The sequence below is a fragment of the Mytilus trossulus genome, chromosome 6 (assembly GCF_036588685.1).
Source record: "Mytilus trossulus isolate FHL-02 chromosome 6, PNRI_Mtr1.1.1.hap1, whole genome shotgun sequence".
In the NCBI taxonomy this organism is placed as follows: domain Eukaryota; kingdom Metazoa; phylum Mollusca; class Bivalvia; order Mytilida; family Mytilidae; genus Mytilus; species Mytilus trossulus.
In genome coordinates, this window is record NC_086378.1 from 56,394,467 (window position 1) to 56,417,961 (window position 23,495).

The 23,495-nt window shown below is 32.5% G+C and overlaps 1 protein-coding gene across 1 annotated transcript; it reads right to left on the bottom strand.

Annotated features, from left to right (window-relative positions):
* Positions 1-1,052: 1,052 nt before the first annotated feature.
* On the bottom strand, positions 1,053-9,217 carry LOC134721569 (carboxypeptidase B-like). Its single transcript, XM_063584668.1, has 9 exons — positions 9,090-9,217; positions 7,732-8,041; positions 6,864-6,965; positions 6,207-6,311; positions 5,521-5,631; positions 5,047-5,131; positions 4,322-4,524; positions 3,272-3,356; positions 1,053-1,343 (listed from the first exon to the last, which is right to left on the bottom strand). Exons 1-9 carry the CDS (start codon positions 9,158-9,160, stop codon positions 1,159-1,161), a joined length of 1,257 nt encoding a protein of 418 aa, XP_063440738.1. The 5' UTR covers positions 9,161-9,217; the 3' UTR covers positions 1,053-1,158.
* Between the last annotated feature and the right edge of the window lie 14,278 nt (positions 9,218-23,495).

The following is a 23,495-nucleotide window of genomic DNA, read 5'->3' on the forward strand; positions in this document are numbered from 1 at the left end:
ACATGAATTTGAAAGTAATTAATATATAACAACCGAAACAATTAAATATCTATATGACCAAAAAGGACCCCAAATAAAAGCCTAATTCATCTGCCAACTTTGTCTAAGGGAGTTGAAACCTTATCACATCTTTCTTATATTAAATACAAGATATTGTAAGAATAAAGGCAACATGTTCTAAAGACATAAATTGATTAATAGAAAAATAATCCTGGTTACAACTAAAACCGAGGAAAATACATCACCTATTAGGGGATAACAACAGCGGAATAGAAACACTGAAGTGCAACAAAAACATACACCAATGCAACATACATAGGAACGAACTATTTGATAACAGCTGCTATATTGCTGACTTAGTACAGGACATTTAAAGAGTGGTAAAATATGAACAGGATATGCTCAATTCCAAAAATTTGAAATGGCAATGTCGCCAGAATCAGAAAGATAAAATTTGCTTGATTTTCAGACGTTCATAGAGATTTGTATCAATGTTAATAAACAACTACATTCATTATGAACTGTTATTCGTATACAATAACAAATCTTTGAGATTAAATGAGCGAAGACGCTTTGAGCCATATTCATCTTAAACTTAAGTAAAAAGTAAAATCACAAAAATACTGAATTTAGAGGAAAACCAATTCGGGAAGTCCATATTAATCACATGACAAAATCAAAAAGTTCTATTAACAAAACCTCGACACACAGAATGACTTTCATATTATACAAATTGTATATTATAGTGGTTGATGGTGAGTTAATACTAGCGACAAATACAGCAATTTGATGAAAGCACTATAAACAAATTTTAAATGCTTTAAATGATTAACTTTCGTATAAGGCTAAAACCATGATGCAAAAGTAACATGCATCATACAAGGTTATACATCGATGTAAAAGGAAAAACACACATAGCAAACAACTGTCAACACACAATTCATAGAAACACTAGAATAAGCTGCATGGAATACACAAACACACTAAAGTCAGCAAGTGACCCCGAAGGTTCGCTGTTGATTATCTTTCTCCTTCAAATGAAGCATATAACAAAACTTAAACTGTATTTATTACATTTTTATAAATGTCACATGTTAACAATTTTCAAGTTTTCATAAATGAACATAACACCAAGCTACGAAGATAACTTTGATGTTGTTAGTTATTAAACACATAGCTGCACAAAGCTTTGAGTGCTTCTAGAGTTTCCTTTCCAGATGGAAGAATCTGGTCTGCTGGTAGTAGAAACCCATATTCGCCAGTATCTCTTAACTCAACTGCGTAGGAGTACTTGATCTTTTCTGCTCCATATGTCCAATCAGCGCTGCTACCGCTGGCTACATCTAAAATAATATTTTAGTCAGTTTATGGAAATTATCGGTATTTCAGTTAATGTATGCATTTTTTTTTGTTACATACATATATATAGGAAGATGTGGTGTGAGTGCCAAGGAGACAACTCTCCATCCAAATAACAATTTAAAAAGTAAACCATTATAGGTTAAAGTACGGCCTTCAATACATGAATATTTAATCATATGTGTAGCACGTTTTTTCTCCGGAGTCAAAACACTAGCATATCGCATTTGTCAACCAATTCGATTGCAGTCGGTTACATTATCATGCAATAATACGGAGTGAAGTACGTATAACGTGAATATGCACGCGTGTAAAGTTTCAATTGAGATATATAAATGTCATACGATTAGGCAGAGGTCAAAATAACTAGTAGTATGAAAGAACATGACTGCTTTTCAAGTGCTGATACATGTCACGTAAATTATGTTTAGCAATGATTAAAATCTCGTACATTAAGTAGGAAGAGACAAATCAATGTAAATAACAATACCTGGGGCAACTGTGCGAGCTCGTGAAAGATCAACTCCTTTTACGCTCGTCTCCATGAAGGCATAAAACTTTCGAGTCAGATTGTGTACTCATACTCCAAAATCAACCATTCAAAATGCTTGATTTCATGTTTGGAGCATGATTTTTGTTCCGAGCACTGAGCAAAGTTTTATGACTTCAACCCCTGATATACATGCATCTTCCTATATCTATCTTACGTCATGCGAATTTACACTCAGTCAAAATGTCGCAATCAGGAATAGGAAAAAAATGGTAAAATCAGAGAGCAGATCATCATACGACTATAGTGATCTATAGTGATATACAATGATCTAAGAACCATGAAAACTTGTAGCTAGTTGCTTGAGACATCAACATATCGTTTTTATACGCCCGTCAAAATTTTGACGGGACTTATTATGGTATACAAATGTCCGGTGTCCGTCCGTCTGTCTGTCCGTCTGTCCGGCGTAAACATGTCGCACCGTAACTTGAGAACGACTTATCCAAATTTCATGAAACTTAAAATAGTTGTTTCTTATGATGGTCAAATGATCTGTATACTTTTTGGTGATAATAAGACTAAAACTTTTTGAGTTACGGCACTTTGTAAATAAAACAGGGGTGTGTTTTTTTCACATGTCGCACCTTATCTCAAAAACTATTCTTGATTATTGCTTAAAACTTTAAACACTTCTTAGTTACATTAATCTTAATATCTGTATACTTTTTGGTGATGATTCAAAATTTTATTTTTGAGTTATTGAGTATTTTGTTAAAAAGGGGGAGGGTTTTTTTACATGTCGCACCATATCTCAAAAACTATTTATGACTATTGCTTTAAACTTTACACATGGCTTTGTTATGTTAATCTAAAGATCTGTATACTTTTTGGTGATGAATCAAAATTTTCATTTTTGAGTTATTGAGTATTTTGTAAAAAAGGGGGAGTGTTTTTTTACATGTCGCGCCGTATCTCAAAAAATAATTAATGATTATTGCTTAAAACTTTACACACTTCTTTGTTATATTAATCTAAAGATCTGTATACTTTTGTTTTGATTCAAAATTTTATTTTAGTGATATTTAGTTTAAAAAAAAAAAAAGGGTTCTGGGTTTCACATGTCCCGCCGTGTCTCAAAAACAATGATTATTGGTTTATATGGTTATTGCGTAAAACTTTCTCAGAAACTATTTATGATTATTGCATAAAACTTCCACACAAGACGTCGGGCGTATCATGCGCTCATGGCACAGCTGTTTATTATCAAATGAATGTGTCTTAGAAATCTTTTTAAATTTTACTTTATCTTCTGTTTAGTATTTTACATGAGCACTTTCATAATGATCAATTCGATACGATAAAGTATATCCTACACACATGAGCATGGAGTTTATTTATTTCCATGTCTATAAAACTTACAAATAATATCTGCAATATTCCCATGTTGGTATTTGGTTCCATAATCTACCTCTAAGGCATCACACGCGGCCTTTGCACCAGCATTCTGAAACAAATGTGTATCACATAAAAAGATGATAAACACTAGTCAATGATTAATCTTATTTAAAGTATGGCTAAACCTTTTTTGAATTAGGACAAAATCCAACATAGGTTTTACATGTATCACTGGTGTCAACACCGACCAATGCCATGTTACTCAATCTATATGAAATAGTAATGAACTGCGTCTGAAATGCTCAGAACTTGGATAATGTACAACTTGCATGCTTTACTTTAAAAATATTTTTCGACATCTTCAATTTCTTGTTCTTTATTTTACTTCCGATGAATTGGTTTCTTTCCTTTCAAACGCTTGGCCTCAAAATCGTTTTAGATTTGCATAAAACTAATAATAACACGTATAATTAACCATGTATATCTTTTTGGTTGCTTACACATTTTTTTATATGACGGAACTATCAACAACTGACATACATACAACTTGGAGTTTTAACTAGCTTTAAAACAAGGTTTAACCAACCATGTCCTTCAAAAAATGCATGAACCAGGCCAGGAATATGACAGCTTTTTGCAATTCGTCCCGTTGTTTGCATGATAGAGTCTTTAATTTGGTCTGTCAGATTTTATGGATTTCCATTGTCAATTCTTGAATTTACTTCGGAGTTCAGTATTTTTGTTTTTATGTACTAGCACTAGCTACGAGATATATAAAAAAGACTAGAGTATGAATTTGTTTTGTTCAATCTTTAATGAAAGTTAAATAGTGAAATGATAATTCATTTTTTACAAATTAAGCTGAGAAACATCCATAATGAATTATTCACTTGCAAGTGAATGTTTCGACCTCATTAAATCCGTATTCTTATAAACTTCCATTCAACCCCTTAGCTTGAGATGGAAAATTCTATCATTGTTCGTGTACTATAGTTATTTAAAACCAAAGAATGTCAACATTGAAATTGAAACGAAGATAACCCATTTGATTGATTGATTCGTCTGTATATTTACCAGTTGTGTGTAATCCGTTGGTAGATCTTTTGTATAACCCCATGGAGTCATCCAAAGCTGGGAGAAACTATGGAAATCTATAAAAGCTTTGATGGTGCCTTTGTGTGAATTGATAAAGTCTGAAACAGCCTTCACCTCCACTTCTGAGAACGCAGATGGACCACAATATGTATCTGAACAAGGTTCTTTGCTAGCGCCACCCTCTTTCATATGAAAAGAAAATACAAGTGAAATTAATAAGATTACAGTTAAAATTTCTATTATGCTGCCAAATAACCCGATGTATATGAAAATAATACTGAAAGACACTTTGTTTTCTTCAGAAAGCAACACTCGTTTGTAAGAGGTTTAGCTGGCTATAAAACCAGGTTTAATACACCATATTCTACATAAGGTTATGTTTGTATGAGTAAGGAACATGAACGTCGTTTTCCATTCATTATATATGTTTGAGCTTTTGATTTTGCTTTTTAATAAAGAACTTTCTGCTTTGAATTTTCCCGGGAGTTCGGTATTTGTTATATGTTGCCATGGATGCTTTCACTTACGTTCTCATAAAAGTTACCGGTAAGCCAGACCCACAATATGATGCCAAAGTTGATATATCGCTTTTATTGTGTATTACATGCGTATCTAGTGAAATAATATTAATATCGTTAATGTTATTTCAAACTCTTTGATTGTTACCAATATAGAAAATAAAGTAACGTTTATAGAATACTTACTACACCATTCAAAATCCCAGTTTCTGTTAGGATCAACGCCGTGACACAGTCCATGTTTGGATCTTGTCTTTCTCCAATTCCTGTCCTACAAGAAATAGAATGTTATGTTAATAAGTCGTCTTATACCTCAAAGAAAATTGAGGAATGTTGTATCCTGAAATAAAAGACATCCTTAAAAAGTGTCAGATTATCTTAATAACTCTGAAACAAATAAAATGAAATATTCTTTATTCTTATGTTAAGTACATATTACGATTTCTTTCCGTAACTTGTAATAAAAAAAAGGTAATTTTATATATAACCTAGCGAAAAAAATCCATCCCCCAAAAAAATAAAAGAAGCATTAACCCTTGTTGACGTTTTAAGATCCAAACATAGGTTATGGTATACGGCTCTGGAAATGTGTTCACACCAACAAGAAAAAAATTAATAGAAAAAATACGACTTATATATAGTCTATCTGAAATGAACTACCTTTGTCCAAGTGTATTCATATCCATCCACATTGAACACTGGTAAAATGTACCACGTGTAGGAATCCACAATGTCTGTTATCTTGGCGTCTGTACCGTACAGATCTAACATCTAAAATAAAATAACAATTATAATGTTTCAATTAAATGGTTTATGGTCAGTTTTCACAGATACTCTAAAAATATACTCCAATATGTTATATTTTGACGACTGTGTCATACGGATTCAATATCGAAAACAGAATCCACGATGTTTAATGTTCAGTCTGTGTCTACATGAAAACGTTGTGGGTGCCAATACTAGTTCAATACTACGGTAGTAAGAGCTTCGTTGGTTTATATTGACAATACATGCATGAGAGCCTTTTGCAGCTATCAACGCTGAGTCGCTCAGTTGGCACACTGAAATGTCTTTTAGATGGTTCCACTTGATTATTGTTTTCGTGAAGAATTAGATCGAATATTGTGGTGTGGTTAAAATGTAAAATCACTTTTTGTTGTTCTTTGTTTGTTTTCCACAATTTTAATTGTCTGTTTTTCACAATAACAATTAGACGTACTTATCATATTATATATTGGGCGTTTATCAGAAATCAATCAGCATCAATTGAGCGTTTCATAAGATTGGAGCGTTCATTTTACTCCAAAGATAAAACTGGCAGAACAGTGCAATTAATTGTACTTTACCTGACCAGTCATATATATCACAGTAGCAGGCGAAATCCATTCTCGGGCGTGAATTCCTCCCTCCATAAAGAAACCATTTTTCTGTTGAACTTTGCCTGTGTCGATCTATAAGATTAAGGTGAGTTGTATTACTTTTCGCGAATGTTCGAATTGTAAAGATAAACAAGTTTGAATTTTAATCTAAGCAAAATAAATGAGGAAAACTCCATATCACTGTGTAGAACGAAATTTCCTTTTTAATACCGAAACTATCAAAGATAATGGTCCTTACACAAATATTTTAAACATGAAGCGGGGTTTGTCTAGTTTCTTATAACTCAACCTTTCTCAATTAATCTCTATCTACTGCTTAACAAAAGATACAAAAAAGAACATACAACTGATTAAACTAAGTATGCAAAAGCCCTCTATTATAATTTAAATAACGGTATGAAAACATAAAATAAACAAAAGTATATTAAAACAAAGCAAGAATATACAGAACCAACACTTAAAGTTAGTATCCTGCAGTGCTAATATGAAATCATGTAGTCCCCCGCCGGAATATGATATTTCTAATGTAATTTTGAGGGAGTTTCTTGTGAGTAAACGTAATTCGTAAACTAAGTAAAGTCTGACGGACTCTTTTTGGTAAAGAACTAATATACAAAAACATACCTGTATCAGTCTGATTGGTCGTCCTTCAAATGACTTTCCAACTTCTATAACTTTAGCTTTGTCTGCATATACTGTTGTTATATTTGTTATCCAATCGTTTATCTGTAAATATTATCATCTCGTTATTAAAATCAGAATATTTTGGTATCTCTTTTGTTATTTGAATAATGCAAATTTTTACGTCAAATTACTATACTGCTACCTTATCCTTGATATCAGAATAGCGTGGCAAAATTTTAAAAGCATGACTTTTTGTACAAATTCTTCAAAAATGATATGATAGAATAATTGTTAATTTATTATTTTTTTAAAGGAATTTTTAATATTTATTCCATACATCAGTACATGTATATTTCGGATGACAAATAAAACGAAATATAGCAAGTTTTTTGCTTTTACAGAAAAATTGATGCATTCCGAGAAGACCTATAATTTTAGATACTTAATTTTTAAATTTTTAATTTTTTTTAAAATTTACATGTTGATTCACTAGGAAGCACAGTCCTTACAGTGAATGAAGAAATGGTAATGATTTTATTCAAATATATAAAGGACTTTCCAAGACGATGTTTTTAAAATCAACTTTTTTCGATGACAATTTTGACATTTAGAATCAGAAGGTTCAATCCAATATGTAAACCGTTTTTCTTGTTCGAAGCAACAATTAGTATATGAATATTTACAGATTTACAGAAATTACAAAAAAGGATAGACATTTCAAAATTGTCATTCGAAATAATTTTTGACATATGAAACATGATATCAAATTCCTTAATTTTTGTTAACAATAATATATAACCGTTATTGATATATCCTGTTCATAAGTAAAAAGTGCTATCAATTAATTTAGATTCAGAATAAAACTTACAGCTGCTAAATCATGGTATACTCCATAATCGAATTCTGCGGCTTTGCCTTTTGGTTTGAACTTAAGGTCAACCTTATTCTGCTGGTCAATAAAGTGTTGTACATTGTCCATAACCAGTGTAGTGTCCATTCCCATGAGTCGAAGAGTTGCGATTATTTTAGTTTTTGGCGAGACCGAAATCTGAACTGGAATGTTAATTCCCCTTGGTGGCACCCAAAAATCAACTCGATCGATCTTAGATTCTGTGTACATGCCTTCTAAAATCTTCACTTGTAATCCGGTCCGTGGAATAACTTCGTACATTTTAAATCTAGAGTATAAATTATGAAAGAAATTAATTTGTTTTTTCATAATCACAAAAATGAATTTTACTTAGATCTTCATTTCATTGCAATATTAAACGAATACTGAATGATCTTTGGGTTACCAATATCAGATGTGTCTTTAAGAGCTAGAGCATCATATTTCTTATTGAAATTTGAAAGAATTGATGATTTTCCATGCATTACACTAGACACCTACTAACGAGGATAAAAGTTTATTGCATGTGTACATCAAATTATGTTCCATGCATGGAACAGACGAAAATGTGTTCCATTTAACTACAACTTGAATATATTTCAAAGTGAAAAGAATTATTATTTTCCGAACTACTATGAAATGTGTTGGTCGTATGTGTAAATTAAACCTTTTATTATTTACCAAGACTTCTTTTTTAGCAAGTCGACATACGAGATTTGTCCAGTGACAGAGTAAATAAGAAGAAAGGGGGAGGGAGTTACTATTCTTTTTTCATTTTTTATTTATCTTTTGCTATGTTCTACTAATTGCAAGATGAAATTTCGTTAATAAAAATTATTTGTAAAGTTACTTTTCTGTAAGACATCAAATTTGATATAGATATTGATTTATGTTATTGTAACAATTTTTTTCCAAATTCCAGCATTACTCTAGCCGACTCAATGACTAATAACTAGGTAATCTTTAAAACAAATAATGCATTTATTTTGTTTTATGATATAATACATTGTACGTTCAAATACATGTTCTTTTTACGTACGATTAGTCTTTATAAAACAAATTAATCAACTTTCAAGTTGTATCATTTCTGAAATAATAATTCATATAAAAAAGAAGATGTGGTATGATTGCCAATGAGACAACTATCCACAAAACACCAAAATGACACAGACATTAACAACTATAGGTCACCGTACGGCCTTCAGCAATGCCGAGAAAAGCCCATACCGTATAGTCAGCTATAAAAGGCCCGGATTAGACAATTCAAACGAGAAAACAAACGGCCTTATATTTATGTAAAAAAATGAACGAAAAACAAATATGTAACACATACATACCCATCGTACGACACTTTTGCATGTGCAATTAAACACAGAGTCAGACAAAGAAGAAACGACAATAACTTCATGTTTCTGTATAACGAGCTGTCCACATGAAACACTCTCGCTTAACAAAACGACTTTCGTTAGATTAATATATTTATTAATATCTTATCAATTTTACTTATTGGGGTGAACTATTTGTATTGACATTGTGTTCATTGCACATGATCTGATTTTTTTAATATATATATTATACGATTTTATTTAAATGATGCTCTACAATTATGCCTTTATTCTGGAAAGATGGGCATAAACGGAGTACGTCAAATATAAGAACACCAAAAGCCTCGATTTCCCCCTTTAATGGCCTTCTACATGTAATGTGTCACGGGATTAAAACTAAATTATCAATTATGAGTTTTAGATTTGATAACAAAGATATAGATAATAGTTATATGTTGCATATTTTGGACACTAAAACTAATAACAGATATAAGTTTTAATGTCCAAAATATGCAACATATCACTAGTTTAATGTGTTATTGTACTGACATCATATAAAGGTATCATCCCAGTTCAAGTTTACTGATATTTTCATGATAACTGACCAGCGTAAATTGTACAAATCTTTTATTTAGATATGTCTTGTGATTGGTAACACAGTACTCTGTAATAGTGCAATTCAGTGGTGGATAAAGGTGCGGGAGATGGGCTCTGTCGACTGCAGAGGATGCCCGCCCCAGTCGTGCTTTAGTGATTCCCTAAATAATCAACAATTGTTTTCAAAAAAAAGGGGGGATCCCCTGGAAAACCATCTAAATCCGACTATTCGATTATCTAAAAAAAATCTTTTTCCTTTCGAAATATCAACGCCATGGTTCATGATATACGAGAAACTAAACTAAGCAGATAAGCATTGAATATTTTTAAGCAAATTACGAGCTATTTTAAAATTAATGAGCAAAACCTTTAACCTGAAAAAAAAACACCTTCCTGTTATTATGTACAATCTAATAACAAATGATCACAATGAACACGTAACTTGGTGTAAGATTATTAAAAAAGTGCATAATAATTGTAAATTATCAAATATATATCGAATGTGTCTTTTAATATAAATAACCAAATGCAATACTACCTATCACACCCAAGTAAAGAGACAAGAAAAATGTTAACCAAATTTAGAATAAGCGATCATTGTCTCTTCATAGAAACTGGACGATATACCAAAATACCACGAAATGAAAGAAAATGTAAAATATGTAATATCTTAGACGATGAATTTCATTTTTTCTTCAACTGTAAAATAAATAAAAATATAAGAGAAACCTTTCTAAAATATTATATACAAAAACATGTAAATTTTAATACACTTAATTTTACTGATAAACTCGTGATAATACTTAATCCATCAACACCAAATGATGTAAAAGCAGTTGTTTCTTTTATTGAAGAGTCATTAGAACTGAGGAAAGGAGAACAGTAACTGTTTTTATCATATTTCTTATACTATTGTGGAGTTTTCATTATATTTCATCATGTTTGTTTGTCAATGTATTTGCCACAACCAAAATTGGTTTATGTATGTTTTGCAAATAAAGATATATTTAATAGTATCAATGAGTTGAGTTTGTTTTATGTTTAATGCTATATAACATTGAGAATGGAAATGATATGATGAATGTGTAAAAGAGAAAACAACCCAACCAAAGAGCAGAAAACAGCTGAGGGCCATCCATTGAAGACGGGATTCGGCTGGCTCCTTAACAAAAATGTTTACTAATTCAGCAAACGTGCATGACAAAGGTCAGATGGTACTGGTATTGACTTGGGACAGGTACAAAATGCGACGGGGTTATACATGTTTTGTTAGATCTTAATGTTGAATAAACTGACAGGCACGCTAACGCAAAACCAGTCCGGCTTCATCAGAGTGAACACTGCTGTTAATACGTTTGAAGACTTTTTGAATGAATTTGGCAAAGCTTTCGGTAGTGGCAAAGAAATACGTGTTTTGTTATGTGACCGAAGTAAAGCGTTTGATAGAGTAAGAGTTTGGCATAAAGGTCTTATTCAATTACAGACGTATTATTCATCAGGAAACTTACTTAAATAAATGGATAAACAAGTATTTCAATTTAAGGTCTCAAAGAGCTGTTATAAATGGTTTAAATTCTCACTGGTTGCCTACCTATGCTGGCGAGTATTAGGTCCACTTTTGTTTTTGGTATTTATTAATGACATAGTTACTGATATCAAAGCTCAAATGAAGCCTAATGCTGACGATATAAGTCTGTATTTAATTGTTGATTATTCAGAAGTAGCTGCTGAAATTTTAAATAGCAAGTTCGATAAAAATTCACGAATGGTCCAAGAAATGACTTGTAAAATTCAACCCTAAGAAAACTGTAATTATGGATTTTTCCCGTAAAGATGATAAACCTTATCACCTACCTTTAAAAATGAATAACGAAGAATAACATGTAGTTGAAAAGCACAAGCTACATGTTGATTATATTGTACAAAAATCTTACAAAAGACTTAATATCTTAAGGAACATAAAACACTTTAAATAGAATGACCCTGGAAAAAAAAATATATCGTTCATTGAATATGCTTATGTTCTCTGGGTTTCAGGAAATCTAACTTCGATAAATAAACTCGAAAAAATATAGTTGGACAGCGCTCGTATGGTTACAGGGGAACTAAGCTCACACGTAATTCGATGTTATATATATATATATATATTTGTACGAGGATAGGAAACAAGGTGTATGCGAGCTTTTAGAGAGCTATTTCACCTGATTCGAGCGGAGTACAAATACAGCTGACATTTAAAGACACTAAAGAGTTATTGTCTTTATCCTGCAATTAATTCTGTATATTATTTGTGTTTTGAAAAAGAAACAAGACACATGTTTTGCATTTATTTTCGATTTGAAATCCCTTCAGGCCCGTGTAGTAATACAGTAATCACACATTCAGCTAAAGACGGGTTCGCAAAAAAAGAATCTCGAATGGTCAACAATTACACATCGCTCAAGCCGAATAATTATCTATTTTAACAAAACCACTAATTTCAATGGGAAAAAACAAACAACAAACTATTGTCCAATTTGAAAAAAAGGAGTGTACGAGTTGTCCTACGCTTCAGACTCAGTAAACATGCATGCTGAAATTGACATGGTTGTTTTTGTTACACAATTATACACATTCAAGTTTTGAAACCGATAGTTTTCATCGTAGAAAAGACTGCTGTTCATGTGTGCATGTTATCAGAAAATTGGTGTGATTCTATTGCTCTAAAAAACTGTTTGAAAACAAAAAGAACGTTTAAAAGTAATGGTTAATTCGCAATTAATACGTCATTGGAATGCGACTGCAATACACATTCTTAGGTCACGCAGGTTCATACAATACCCAGTCCGGCAGTGGGCGGAGCTTTAAAACGATCTCTGTATAGCATACAGATACAGCATAATATTATTAATCGAATATTTTAAAGGATTTGTGATTCGTTAAAACTTGATCACATGTACATTTGTATTTACTCAGATTGCACGCCAATACTGTTGTGTGTGACTTTTCGTAGGTCAAAAACAGCATATTGCACAGGGCATACAGCATGTTACTAAAATACATTCTAGAAATCCCCAATTTTACATTTTTCATGCAATAGTTGTTGATTAATAATATAACAATTGTAGCCTTTGGTTGAGGTCAATACGATGTTATATCGACCTAGAGAAGCATATCGACCTCGGACTTCGTCCTCAGTCAATATGCTTCTCTTAGGTCGATATATTAACATCGTATCGACCTCATACAAAGGCTATAATTGTATAATATCCTAGGTGATATATGTAGGGCTGCACCTGTATAGTAACACACCCAATTGTAGGGTAAATAAAGAAACCCAATGATAAAACTTTCAGATCGAAGAAGTAACCACAAATTAATACTGAATCATAGATTTGTAAATAATAAAACTTCAAAATATTTGCATGAGCTATTGTCGGCCTGGTTATGCCAGCAGTCGACACGACCGCATTACAAGACAAAGTGATAATCTATTAAAGGTGAAATCCCGTACAAAACTTTATTGAAATTATTATCTCCACAGTGGCAGATCCAGAACTTTTTGTAAGGGGGCTGACTGACCTAAAAAGGGGGGCGATCCAGTCACGTATAGCCGGGTGAAATGGCTATTCGACTAAATGTAAATCAAGAAGGAAGATTCGCTCCTTAAACTTTTATTTCAGCAGTCCGGCAAGACCGAACAACAAACTCCAAACTAAATGTAATGTAACATACAAACAATAACAATATATATAAGCACAAGCAATTAAAGGATTAAGCAGATTAACAGATGACAAATTAGAAATAACAATAGATTAAAGAGTAATTAGTGTCTGACACGTAACTGTAAATTATAGTCCAAACTGTCACAGAGAATAAATAACTAAATAAATAGAGTAAATGCATTTGAGACCTTTGTCCAAGATTATGACACATAATCCGTGTAAAACACTTATGCCTAAATTAACGACAAAGTCTAGAATAATCAAATAAATGCAAAACCTAAATATACATTAAAACAATTGAATAACTAAAATGTTGTTTAAAAACTATTTCATTGCAAAGTGTAAATTGTCCGGTCATACCCGCTTCAGTGATTCACTATATAACCAAACAAATTTTTCCCACAAAAAGGGGGAATGCCCCCCCCCCCCCTGGATCCGCCTATGCTCCCGTCATCCATCAAATTATGGAATCATTTGCGAGTTGAACTCGTTGACAGACATTATTGAACTACCTAATGAACTGAATGCCCTATTGGTAACAATGAATTTAAAAAGAGCCGGTACTGACCGACTTGTATGAAGGTCAAGGAACCAGCTGCTGCATCTAGGAAACCTGAGCCGGCCCTAAAAAGTAAGAACAAGCCACCATTTACCAGGAGACGCAATGCTAATCGTTACGCCCAGTGGATGGCACAAAAACAGTCGTTGATCCCGCTGCAGAACAACAACAAACCACTCAGACAGAAGCTAGAGACGCCAACAAAGTACAAAGGGGAACCAGTTGGAGTTGTAATAAACAGGGATATTGTCAATGGTATTTACAACCCTAATGATACCCGTCATAGTCTGATGAACTACACCTCCATAACAGACAGAGACAAGCGTAGTAGGATCGACTTCGATGAAGGGTTTGACATCAACGATCCAGATATACTGCGAAAACCAGCACATACATCGCCTGTCAGTATGGAATCGAAAGAGGCAATGCAAGCAGCCATCTGTGCAGAACGGCCTTATATTCCGTACCAGTCACAACATCGGCGCGCAGTCCGAGTAAGACGAAAGTCAAACGATAGACAGACCCATTTCTGTAAATAGGTATTTAAGTCCGCAAAATCCAGACAGTATAGCCGGACGGTAAACACTCACATCATCATCATCATTTTATACATCACGTTGGATTTCGAAAAAGTCAAATTATCATGTGCGACTAAGAATAAATAGTACTTAGTTTTTTTAAACTGTCACTTGTTTCCAAGAAACTTATAGTTTCTTCTGCTCAAGGTTGCTCTGGTGACATAGAAATTAGTTCATAAATTTTTATCATTCTTTCCATTTTATTCGGATATAAGACAAGAAATAATAAAATCATTTTGAAGCCTAAAAATAACGAAACCAATGAACACCGATTTACTATTTAATGGTTCAAATATGATTTCAAATTAAGAAAACATCTATTTATTTCTCATGGTATTTAACCTAAAAGGTATTCAAACTTATAATTCACACAATATACCTGTCAGCATTGCATCTTCCCAGTTTCCTCTTTTCTTTTCTTTTTCAGTTTATTATCTAACTCAACTAGCATAATGATTATCAATAAGTAACAGTGCATGTATTTTTGATTTATTTGTAGTGTTGTCAAATCGTACACTTTTGCCCAACCGGTTACTCGGATAATCATTCGACCGATTAACCGGTTAACCGGTAGTTTAAGTTGATGGCTGAAGGCCTTATCTATAGTACCCCTAAACATAGATATAAGAAGATGTGGTATGAGTGTCAATTTTACAACCTTCCATATAAGTACTACATTTACGTTTTTATAATACGATGAATCGAAGTTTGTCTTTTGGTATTATAAGGCTTGTCTGTGAAGATTCCTGCCTAAATTTAACTTTTAATAATCAAATACACCGTATCAACTATGGCGTTTGTTCTAACTTACAAAAGGAAAAAAACAAACAATTCTTGATCTCGTTGAATTTAATATGTCTGAAAACCTTGATTCTTTCATTTTCTCTTGTTGTCTCCGAAAATAATGTGTATTGTTTCAATTTGAAATGATTCTGTCAAGGCTTGTTACTCGTACTATTAGTATACAATGAAAACATTCACATTCAATGTTCAATAATAGAGCTAAAACAAATACTAAAACTGACTACTGCCCTTTCTTCGATCTTGATATCTATATCATTAAATGAAAGCTTAGTACTAAAACGTATGATAAAAGAGATGATTTTTCATTTCCTATCGTTAATTATCCATTTTTAGATGATGCTATTTGTATAATAGAGTGACATTCCTTTTGTATTGTAACAGGAGGGTCGGGCGGATATGCGTCACCAAACCCTGCTGACTACTAAAATGTCTGATATTGCCACAAACTACAGACTGACAGACTGACGACGGATGCGACAAGTGATGTACTTTTGTGTTATGTGCAATCAGACTGGTTCTTCCTTGTTGTACCGAGACGTATGATATTGGCAATGAGACTATAATCTCAATCAGTTTTACAATGTGAAAATATAACAAGTGTAAAAACAAGTGTAACAGTTTACAGTATAAAAATAGTTCTGAATAAATATTCAACAGTAATCTCAAAATGTAGTAGTAAACATAGGTAGTACTGGCAAGGACTACAACACTCACGACCCTATCGGATAATCAACCGCGAGAACACACTGTGGTAGTGAGCGAAAGTTAAATATTAATTAAGCTACATTTTAAACGGTTTCCTAAAGTTTTAAAGTGAAGTTAATAACCTAAATATTGCTAGAAACTGGTTCAATAGAGTGAAAAGTCTACATTTTAGAGACTTATTATTCTAGAGACTTCATTTATTGGTCGGATTGATGATAAAATCCAAGTATAATAAACGATTAGCGGTTTAATGCTAAATCCAAGTGGTTTTATTATCTTTTTTATATTGACAATTCATATATACATATCACAGTTTGAATTACACATAAATGAAAACAATGTAGATTATTATTGTCCTTTCCCTGAAATGGAAAATATTCTAGTATAACATGTACAATCTGTATATTTCCTTATTTTGATTCACCATTAAATGACTCTCTGAAAATAAACTTTCTTATACTTCAATCTTGTATTCCTTTTTTTTTATTTTTTCTTTTAATAGTTTTAAATAAAATAATAAAATCAACAGTTCAACTATAACAAGGAGAGAAAAAAATGCGAAATGTTTAAAAATACTGAAATGATCTATTTTAAAAAAGTATTTGTCAAATTGCCAAACAAATGGAAGTTTTTAACGACCTTAACTGGCTATACAGCCCTTGAACGGTCGGACAAATTACCAAAGAGACACATTTACTACAAGAACATAATATTTTCCATATATGCGGTCTAAAACCGTATTTCAATCTCCAAAATATCATCAAAATATATTATAAAGATATAAACACAACTAAAATTAACAACTAATTTAACTAAGTGACATGCTTTATTTAGAAATTTATAAACAACACACAAAATAATTCATCACCTTGTAAATCCGTCAAAATAAGGGGAAGTAATACTTGGTGTCATTAATAATAATTGAAAATCTACCCCTAACAAATAACCAATGAATATTTAACTGCTAAAGTGAAAGGAAAATGTCAACAAAGAAGCATGGGAATTTTATATCAAAAAGATCTAAAGAATCTCTAGCGAACACAGGATAAATTAAGCACCAACATGTATGAAATTAAAAATCAAAATGTGTGCAATAACCACATCTGCCACAGTATAACAGTCAATCTTAAATAGTTCTGCTGATAGTTATCGTTTCCAGGGGCTGTATTTTTTTATACGATTCTTTACTGCTCTACTAATCGCAGATTTTGATGGAATTTCCATGTTTACTGCAAGGACATGTTCTGTGATGGGTATGTTTGCTGTTGTTTCTGGTTCTGGCCTATCTTATACTTAAAATGTTCATTCCGTCTACTATTTTGTTCTCTTTCAGATGTTATTAGATTAACTTGTATGTCTTTTACTGTCATGTTCAACTTGGTGTTTCTTTTGTGGCCAAAAGGACGCCCATTCTTTGCTCTGAATTGGCTTTTTCAGTCCTATAGCCATTTGTTCGATGAAATCTGTTTTATCTTTTTTAGTGCCTTTCTTAACAGCCTTATGCAGTTGGAGTAAAGATCCAATAATCTATCTTTCAGTCTATCAGAGTGAGTGTTGCAGATCTTTTTCTTTAGCTCTTTCCTGTTGTCAATCAGATTCAATATCTCTGGTTTGATCCAGTCTTTGAGTTTTTGCGTTTGAAACCTAAAATGTTTTTCACTGGTCTTTCTAAACAGATCTTTAACTTCTTGCCATTGTTCATCTGTTGTTTCACGTCCTTTCATGCTGTTACATTTGCGTTGTTCTAAGAGTTGAAAGCGGTTCTCCAGATCTAATTTGAAGTCATGTTTGGTTTTCATGTGTCTGAGTTTTCCTGTGCCAAATCTCTGTACCCTGCAAGGTTCTGATAATCTCATAAGTTTTAGTTTGATGTTTGCTGTGACAATTGATGGTAACTTCCTACATTGACGACTCTCTTTTCTCTCACATCTTGCAAGGATAGTACAATATGCGTGTTTTTTCCATGACGTGTATAAATAACATTTTGATTTAGGGATCGATTTCAACTTCAATCGTCATTCCTGAAATGAAATAAATAAAATAATAAAATGCAATACGTAACTGATTGATTATTTGTTGTTTACCTAATCTTCATGACAGTCAGTAGCAATTATTTAATACATGTTTAAGGGGCCTCGGTGGTCGAGTGGTCTAAGACGTCGAACTAGTTATTATACGGACGGTCAGTTGTTTTTTCCAGGAACTCCGACTTCCTCCACCAATAAAACCTCATCGCCATGACACAGTTCAGAAGTGCTAAAAAGTGGTGTTTCATAAAAATCACCCAATGCATGCATGTTTAGGATGAGAACAAAGTAACAATAAGAACAATCGGAATGTCCTATGGAAGGCATCCACCAAAATGAATTACAGGGAATTTGAATTGCTACTGGAAATAAAGAGGTTATTGGATAACGTATTGTAAAAGGCTAGGAACGAACCCATCAAACTGTTGTTGCAAGAGTTATCACACCGAAAATCGGATTAAGCGTTCTTTTTTTGACTGGATATGGCTACATGTACATATTTATATTTTCGCCCAATTTTTACTACCGGTTGCAGGAAGACCAAATAAGCCCATATTTCTATTCGTGACTTACTTGTTGGATTGGTTCATTCTGTTTAAAATTCTACTTCAAAATCAAAGTTTAATTGAAACACAACCTTTTTTACTGGCAAAAAAAGTAGAGAAAGATAACGGAACGCATTTTCCGAAACAATGTCAAAGTCAACAGACATACCTTAACTTTGATATATAGTAAATTCTGCAATATACTCTTACTTTGATATAAACAAGTCAGCATTCACTCCTATTGTCATACAAACAAATCTGAATAAATAATAATGGACATTGAAAGTTACAAGAAAACACGAAAGGCTTAGAAATCAAACTGTTTAAAGTATCAAAGTATATTTACCTAATATTTCATTTTCAATTGATTTCACTTCTTCTGCAGAAATAGTTTTAGCCAAAATGTCATTCAGCTCATCTGTATACAGCCTTGTTGGTGTGTTATGTTGATCAAACCGTTTCAAAAGGTCGCTTAATATATTACATAGTTCAATAAAACGTATGTCTTCAAGTTCAAATATACGAGAATGCTGTAACTCGTTTCTAGTTAGTCTTATGCGCTCAATATCATCTCCAATAGCTATGTCTGTGTTCTGTATAGTTTGCCATGTCCCGCCCCATAAATTACTTGGAATGTATTTATTAAGTTTCCTGTGCTCACTGTACAGGTATGTTATATCACAATCGCTCCTTGGACGTAGATGTGGTTTATCAGGTTTTAATAGGTCATATAAAACATCAGCCAGAATATTCAGCACGATCATTCCCATCTTTGTAGAATTTATTTCTTCTTTAGTGAACTGAAAAAAGATTAACTTAAGTTTAAGTAAAATGTGAAAACGTAATAAGGTTTAACATAAGTTTTGGTTGAAAAAATTGTCAGTTAACTTGGTCAAGTACTCATAAAAATTCCTAAGAGAAAAAAAAAGAAAAGTTAAATTAATAAGCTGGTACTTAGCATCTGGAAACAACTCTGCTCAATTGTTTTGCACAACCAAAATCTGGGAATGCTGTTCAAATTATAATTAAAAACATCTCAGTCAGAAATATTTCAGCAATATTTTGTACTGGTAGATAAAAAACCACACAAGCTGTGATAAATCGTTCTTTTTTTAAATATTATTATCAATGATATTGGAAAAAACTCAACTAAATATATTAAGTGTGAAGCACATCAATCATAATGTATTATTTACCAACATTGGACGAAACTGGTCTTTAACATGAAAAATTCATTATACAATGTTTATTTCAAATAACTTTCACCCCAGTGTTTCAAGATTAACATATTTCATGTTGATGAAAATACTTGTACGTAAGAGATATAGAACTATTCTTGTCAACAATGTATAAGTGTTTACACTTGTCTAATTTTTTATAGAGATTTCTGTTGAATGTTACGAATAGTTTTGATTTTTCAAACAAATTGAGGTCTTCGAAACATATAGCGCAGGCTTCGAAATACTAAATATTCGAGTCATGTAGGTTTATGTTTATGACAAATAAACATCATGTTAATTGAAGGATTTTTTTTACCAATGCACACTATGTTTCTGTTCCTAAAAACCAATGGAAATATAATGCCTGCTAACACTGTTATTTGTGGAAAATTTAAATTTGTACTACTCTGTAACACCAAGAATAAAATTGAGAATGGAAATGGGGAATGTGTCAAAGAGACAACAAATAAACCAAATGATCTATTTCACATAAAGTCTTTGTTTTAGCTATTGATTCATTTATTATTATCCCCGGCTTATTATATTTTAGGATTTTGATTGGGTAACACATGTCGTTTCAAAACCCATAGACCCTGTGTGTGGCTAACCCATATACCCGGACGTTGCTACATGTACACATTAAAAGGTGAAATTCACGCGCGTTTTTCCTAGTTCCATGGTTGTTCCTTCTATAAAATCGAATTCTGTAGATTATACATGATATTTGTTATTAAATATTTAATCCACTAACTATATATACGATATATAAATAACACATAGCTGAGAGAGTTAAAGAGTAGATTAAAACACCGAGAGAGAGAAATGTTACCCGATGCAAATTCATGGTTGATAATACTTTGTCGAGGGTGCCAATCTGCTCTTTCACACTCTCAGCTTTCTGTTTTTAAAATTATTATACTAAATGGTATATCCTTATTGTCTACTATATAATCATATGTTCCTTTGAGCACGATTGGTTCCTATTGGAATTCCGACAGTCTGTTGAAAAACACGTTCTCCAAACGTTACAAATATGTTGTCGATCAAGAAATCAAGCGTAATGATAATGTCAGTTTCGGAGAATTTTTTGTTTGAATCAGAGTGATTCTTTACAAAGTAGGATTTATCCCTTCCCCAGACAGACACTTGTATCTACGTTCGCCATTCTTTTTATGAAACAAAGTAATACCAGCTCTTCCAATTTGTCTTTTAGTTCGGAATGGGGAATATTTGTGTAAAGTGTAGAAAATTCATTTTTTTAATACTAGTACAAGATAGGAGAGTCTTAGATTATATGTACTCTAAAAGATCTGTGGAATTGTTTAGTATCCACACCTGATTCACGCCTCCTCTAGAATATGCAGTTTCATAACAACTTTGGAGCCCGGCTTTGATTGCTGATAAACTAGATGTTAATAATTTAGAAAGAGGTTTCGTGGAACACTTGGACGACCGAGCAATATACCGTGGTTTCTAAGGACACTTATGTAGTTTAGGTATCTAATAAAGTGATGGAAGATCCAGTTCTGTATAATTGGTTGAATTCCATAGGAACATAGAACAGACATATGATTATTCAGGATTTTCTTTGGTAAGTGTCTTGATGGTATATGTCGAGTTTCCAAGTGAATTGTCAATACCTAATTCATTTATCAAACAGTGTATGTAATGATATTTACACACAAAAACGATGTTGTTTGGGGCTTAATCTGCGGGGAGAACAACATATTTGTCATAAACGTAGGACAAGTGTTTTGCAATCTTTTGGTCTTAAAAAAATGATGTAGTGTAAATATTGATTGACCCATTTAGTTTCTTAATTCGGATTTGTATCACCGACCTCACAGTCAGTCTTAATCTATTCGAAAGGAGTATCTACGTCTTCTTTCTCGCATTAAGCCCACTACCTGGCATAATCCACTTCTAAATGCATCAGTATTCTGAAGTTGTAAAAACAATTTTGTAATTGATAATTTTAGTTGCAATTGGTTGATATGGGCATGAGAAATTATCAGTACAGACTGATCTTTAAAATTAGGAGGTATTTTCAATTGGACTAATTTATGATGAAGGATGGGAGCTGGTTTCAAAAGTCTGTGACTTGCAATTTCCGAAATGATAGCTGTAAGTTTGTACTGGTTTGAATGAAGGGTTGTAACAGTGGTTTCCAAACATAAATTGAACAGAGAATAAAGTGTCGAAATTGGTAATGCAAAGTTTCATGCGAATGTTATGAATATCTAACGGCTTTTGTATAAATGGTAGCAAGACATTGATAGAGACATCATGCAAAGGTGATGTATAATGACGATGACCATAACTGCGTCTACGTCGAAGAGTAGATTTGAAAATATTCATCATAATCACCGAGCTACAGGAAGGACTAGATTTAATACTTGTACCATCTATTTTGTTATTGCAACCATGTGGTGTCGCAGTTACCAATTGTCGAATCCAGGAGTCCTCTTTTTGTCTACGGAGAGGCGTTGCAAGTTGAGGATTGTTAGTCTTGTGGTATTTGTTTTCAATAATACGAACTGTCATACAAACGATGAAATGATCAGGCTGATTAAAATGCTGGTTCAGAATGTCGTTTGTATTGAGGTTGATATCTGATCCATTATAAACATTTTTCTAAGATATCTATTTCTAGTATATTGATGCTGTTTGTGTATGTTTGGCAAAAAGAAGGAAAATTACATCTAATGTTAAACACATGTTTTTCACACTCCACCTATCAATACTAGTTCAGTTAAGCTGTCTTTGTATTTATATCAACCCGGTAACAAATTGAGTCCAATTCACACTTATCACATATATTTATACATAACTTTGTTCAGTAAAGCTGTTTGTGTTGTGTTTGTTTACTTCACATTTACTGAAAAAAGTATAAATAAAATATCGAAATCTCCAGTCCATACAACTTAACGATTCAAATTTTAGAATTTCTTAACCAACAGAACAAATGTAAAGTAAATATACATTTCCAAGTTTATTTATTTTCAGTTTAGAGAAATGAATATTGAATGAAAATAACTTGTAGTGTTACATACCCCTGCCGAACTGGCTGTTCCTGTTGCCCCTTCATTGTCATTTGAAAATAATCTCTCACCAGCTTGGACCCGGACACGTACCTTCAAAAACAAATGCATGTCATTTATTATCAATAGAAAATATTGGTTAACTTCATGAAAACGTGTCAATGTGGGTGGCACCTATTATTGTCTTTCATTATATTTTATAAACATAGGTTGAATATAAAAGCAATTGTCCAATGCACAATTAAAGGTCTTTCACCTCAATTTTCTAAATGATACTAAAAGTTATTTCTATGCATTCGGTATACTTAAAGTACTATAGGCGTCTAATCATAGATTTCTTCATTCTGATTTAATAAATATATGGTCAATATACTTCTGTCTAAAATAAGGGATATAATTGCTAACTCTCGGTTTAGAACGTGTGTCTTCAGGTCTCATATGATAGCTGCATTTACAAATACATGTGATTTATAATAATTTTGCTTGTAATAAGGAAGCTAGTTCCGGTTTTTTAAGGTCACTATCGGTCTCAAATGATAGGATTGTCTATGCATTTCTAGAAAATATATGGTTGCTAGATTCTTTTCCATGAAATAAATGCGAAAAATGCCTATTTCCAGTTTTCTCAATTGGCGTCT

What these genes read in the sequence shown, in the direction of transcription:
- LOC134721569 (XM_063584668.1), bottom strand. Translation starts at nt 9,160, where the DNA reads ATGAAGTTATTGTCGTTTCTTCTTTGTCTGACTCTGTGTTTAATTGCA. An exon ending in GCAAAAGTGTCGTACGATGG is followed by an intron (nt 8,042 to 9,089) that starts GTATGTATGTGT and finishes TTTATACTCTAG; the next exon opens with ATTTAAAATGTACGAAGTTA. An exon ending in TGATATATATGACTGGTCAG is followed by an intron (nt 5,632 to 6,206) that starts GTAAAGTACAAT and finishes ATTTTATTTTAG; the next exon opens with ATGTTAGATCTGTACGGTAC.